The 4,754-nt window shown below is 46.6% G+C and overlaps 1 protein-coding gene across 4 annotated transcripts in view; it reads left to right on the forward strand.

Moving 5' to 3' along the window:
* The window catches only part of FN1 (fibronectin 1), a 53,779-nt gene that overhangs the window by 48,187 nt on the left and 838 nt on the right, over positions 1-4,754 (forward strand). For all 4 annotated transcript variants that reach the window (XM_082055520.1, XM_082055521.1, XM_082055522.1 and 1 more), the window contains 5 exons: positions 150-288; positions 1,739-1,903; positions 3,123-3,248; positions 3,803-3,909; positions 4,196-4,306. In XM_082055520.1, coding sequence (XP_081911646.1) covers positions 150-288; positions 1,739-1,903; positions 3,123-3,248; positions 3,803-3,909; positions 4,196-4,306 — 648 coding nt within the window. The remainder of the gene's footprint in view (positions 1-149; positions 289-1,738; positions 1,904-3,122; positions 3,249-3,802; positions 3,910-4,195; positions 4,307-4,754) is intronic.

Below are 4,754 nucleotides of genomic sequence, written 5' to 3' on the forward strand. Positions count from 1 at the left end.
CTGTCTGAAGTTCTCGGAATGTCTAATGGGCTGGCTCCATCATGATATAGGAATCAACCTAAACACCCTGTCTTTCCTATGAGTGGGGTGACACCTAAGGAATAATCCCTCTTCTCTTTCCGGTGACTTGGCATTGCCTCTTGTTGCAGTTCAGGGTTCCTGGCACTTCCTCCAGTGCTACGCTCACTGGTCTTACCAGAGGGGCCACCTACAACATCATAGTGGAAGCCCTGAAAGATCACCGGAGACAAAAGGTGCTGGAGGAGGTGGTCACAGTTGGCAATACTGGTAAGTGAAAGCTTTATGGAGTCTAGGTGAACCTTTTGTGGTTCCTGCCTCATTTCCCTTACTCAAGACAACCTACCTGCTGCTCAGGCCTGAGAATAGTTCAGAAAGGAAACTTCTCCTGACAAGGAGAGTTCATTGCAGGACACTAGGACAAGTGATTTGTGAAGTCCACTGATCCTGGATAACTAACTGCCACACTGATAATGTGACTTGAGCTGTTCTGGTCTGTCGTCTAATTGTGAAGAATGTGCTTCTGTTGGGTCAGTGCCTGAGACCAGGAGGTCTGGTATTGACTGTTCTGAAAGAAGTCAGGGATCATGCCGGTGTTGCAGATTCCAGCCCAGCAGTGAAGCTCTGCTGTCACAATAACACACCATGCTTATGGGAAGGAGCCAGTGGCCACTGTAACTGCTTTGTCAGTCATTTGCCACTGCTTCTGGGTTGGTTATCTAGCAGCACCCCTAGACCATCCTGAAGGCCCATCAGCAGGGCAGGCTGCCTGCAGAGATGCTGATTAAGCACAAACAGGCAGTGCTTAAAAGCTGTGTGGCCAACCACAAGTATTTGTGGTCAGAGACAGCACTTGCCACAGCTGTAAAGCCTAGAGCCCACACACACCCTGTGGGACCTGGGTTTTGCTTTTACTGGCACAGGGGTCTGGTCAAGAACTCCTTTTCTCTCCCTTCATCCCCTCCTGTGTGTATTTTGAGATCAAGAAGAAGAAGAGGGCAGGATAGGAGAATAAAAAAATGAAGATTGAAGGGTTTATGTTGTCTACCCATTAGGCTTCTCCATGCAGACCTCCAAGTGCCCCCACCTCCCTGGGAAAATAAGGCTGTTTCTCCTCTTCCAGCACCCCAGATGCTTTATGTTTGCCACAGACTGACCAGAGAGCATTAACTCTTGAGCTTGATCGTCACACACTGAACTGGTAGTTCTAGAACACCCGCTTTTCAATCAAGGTACACACCTAAGGTGGAAATCTGTATGCAACAGCATGACTATAAGGTCTGATCTCCTTCTTCCATCCTCCTGCCATGAGCTAGAGTCTGAATTGTCCCCAAAAAGGTGCACATGCAGCTACCAACCTCCTGCTGTTTCCCAGCATCGCACAGGACATTTCTCTTCAAAACAGGCTCAGTCAGGTGGTTGCTCTCCAGCAGCAAATGCAAAAACTTGCTTGAAACCTGGCACATCAAAATGAAAATAGCCTTCATATCAGGTGTTTTTTTATCATTCGACTGCTCTGACACATGCAAATGGAAAATAAATCACAGGGAGTCTGGACTGCTGACAGAACCATCAAGTATATGCCCATGGGGTAGCTCCATTACTGCCAGGATATTGTAAGAAGAAAAAAAAAAACAACACATATTCAATGAAAATTATTCTGTCTTTCAGTAGTTCCTATTGCTGTGTGTGATTCCTGTTCCTTTTGTTTTTGTTCCAGTGTCTGAAGGACCAAACCAGCCAGCTGACGATACCTGCTTTGATACTTACACCGGCTCCTTCTATTCCATTGGCGAGGAGTGGGAGCGATTATCTGAAACTGGCTTTAAACTCTGGTGCCAGTGTTTAGGCTTTGGCAGTGGTCATTTCAGATGCGATTCCTCTAGTGAGTAGCTTGCTTTTGACCATCCCTGTCTCTAAACTCCCTGAGCACTAATAGCATGTTTGGCAGAACCAACTGGATCCAAACATGATGCAAATGAATATGGGCTCTTAAGCTTTTAAACCAAATCTGTGTTTTGCATCATAAGTGATGGAAAACTTTGGTTACTTCTGAGCTGTGCAGCTTATGTAGTGTTGCTATTCACTGCATCAGCAACAATCAATATTGTACTGATACATAATGACTTTTTCACCAAAGATAAGTGCTTGTTTGATTTTTTTTCCCTGCCCTTGTCAGATGTAAAAGTGAGATAGGAAAGATGCCTAAATGGTAGTATTCGGGTAGGCATTTAAGAAGACACTTTTGAATCTTAAATTGGTTGAGTCTTCATCTCCTAATTATATACGTCATTGCAGTGGGCCAGACAGAACTTGTGTGGATTTCAGTTGGTATTACAGCAAGTGCCAAGTCTGTTTTGCATTACAGACAACCTTTACAAAGCATCTTGTGGAACGAGTTTTCTAATTTTCTCAGCTGCTCTTTGAAGCTCTGCCGGGGCACTAAGTTTTATTATTTATAAGACTGTGGTCTACATGGAAGAGTATCAAACTTCATGTAAGGGAATGGAACAAAAGTCTGTGATTGAGTGGCTTAACACAACACATATCCAACTAATTTAAATTGTGCTTTTAAATTGTGGAGTAAGCTAAGCAAAGAAAGTATGTCTGCAATTTGCATAGCCTTAGTGGAGAAACTGCAAGGAAGACACTTGTTTTACAGAATTAATATTTGTATTTCATCATTTGTTACACATGGCTTACCTATTGTGTTTTGCAATCACTGTAATACATTTTTGCTGGGTATTTGCTCAAAAAAGAGCATTTAAAATATTTTTCTCTCCCTGCCTCATGTCTGTTAAATTCTCTTTTATCTCTCTTCCTATTAGCCAACCTTCCTCTCCCCCTCCCTGCTCTTTGTCACATCCTACTTTTTTCCTAAAAGAGCCTTTAGCCATTTCCTGGAGCTGTAACAGTCCTCAGCATTTAAAAGCTGCAGGAGTTGGACCCATTTCCAGCAGGAACCCACTTCTTCCTTGGGACATACATGAGCTGAAGAGATTCTTTCTCCTGCCCTTGAGACAACACCAAGCTGTTCTCCTCCTGCTGCATTGCTGCAACATGGGGGATAAATCCTGCTTCTCTTGTTCCTCTGCCCTCTCCAGAGTGGTGCCACGATAATGGTGTAAACTACAAGATTGGGGAGAAGTGGGACCGTCAGGGGGAGAATGGCCAGATGATGAGCTGTACCTGCCTTGGAAATGGAAAAGGAGAATTCAAGTGCGAACCTCGTAAGTCTCCTTCTGATGGCAACTTGATTGAGCTCTTACTTGAAGTTTCAGCATCTTAGGGATGTTCCCATTAAGGTCCTGCCATGGGGCAGGCAGAATATCAGTATGTTTGATTCAGTGTCAGATTGAATCTGTTCTCACAAGAGCTGAAGGCATAAAACTCATTCCCAAGCTTAAAAAGAAGAAAAACCTCTTTTGTCAGCTCAGGTCACAGCATACTCAGCATCTCTCTGCCTTTGGCCCTGGAGCCACACAAGAGGGACATGTCACTGCACTAAGTGGTGCTCTGCAGGGCCTGTCCCCTGAAGATCTTCCAGACTTCACACTGTGAATTAAACTGCATTGCTCTTGTCAGGCATATACCCTCATGTTCTAGTTTAAAGTGGCTGGAGAGCTATAAAAATGACTGATGTTCCCGCTGCCAGCCTGTGAGCCTCTGGTCAGACAGGGAGAGCATACTGGCCAGAGGCTCCTGTTCCCATCACCAAACTACTATGAGAATGCTTCAGGCCAAGCACAGGCCATGCAACTGAGCTCTGCCTGTCCCTCCACAGATGAGACCACGTGCTACGATGATGGGAAGATGTACCAGGTCGGAGAGCAGTGGCAGAAGGAGTACTTTGGGGCCATCTGCTCCTGCACTTGTTACGGAGGACAGCAGGTAAGCAGGAGGGACTTGGCACGCTTAACACAGGGAATGGAGAGAGAAGGCTGTGCTGGAGTGCAGTCCTAAAACTTCTGGGTTTTAGGTCAGACAGTGTCTAATGTTGGGCAAAAACAGGCCCATATAAGAAAAAAATAATTAGCAAGAGAGCTTAAGTACTTGGAGCTGGGGTCTGTGCGGTATAAATTTGGAGCAACCTCAGTGGTGCTGGTGGAGCTGTGCCCACACATAAGAATGCTGGCAGCCCCTCGGCCATCCGCATCAGCGCATTCTGTTTCTTTAGGGCTGGCGTTGTGACAACTGCCGCAGACCCAGCGTGGAGGTGGCCCCCGAAGGCTCTGCCGGCCATACCTACACACAGTTTACACAGCGGTACCACCAGGCCACAAACACCGTGAGTACACTCTCCTTTCTCTGCCCTCCCTTAATGCCAGTCTGGTCTGTGGCACAGATAGGTGGGGTCTGTAGGGTTCAGGGGATGAGAGTAGTGTGCAGCCTTCTGCTTGGTCAGAAGCGCGTGGTGGCCACCGATGCAGCAAACCCTCACTCTGCACAGCACAGGACATACGCTGAAGCTCACACATCCACACACAGTGTTCAGTGCCACACAACATCAGCGGGATTTCTCGTTGATGAGCACTGGGATGCGCCTGCATGCTCTGGCTGTGGTGGTAGTGCATGTAGTGATCTCCTAGTCTTGCTGCTGTAAAACAGCTGTGTGCTTTGTGCTGAGGAAGCTGAACAGCTACACAGGCTAGCAACAATCCTCAGCCCAAAGCACACAGCAGAAGTGTCCGTCCTCACAGGACAGAGCACTAACTGATTTCCTTCCCTCCTGACAG

This window comes from Streptopelia decaocto (genome assembly GCF_964273445.1).
Source record: "Streptopelia decaocto genome assembly, chromosome: 6".
NCBI lineage: Eukaryota > Metazoa > Chordata > Aves > Columbiformes > Columbidae > Streptopelia > Streptopelia decaocto.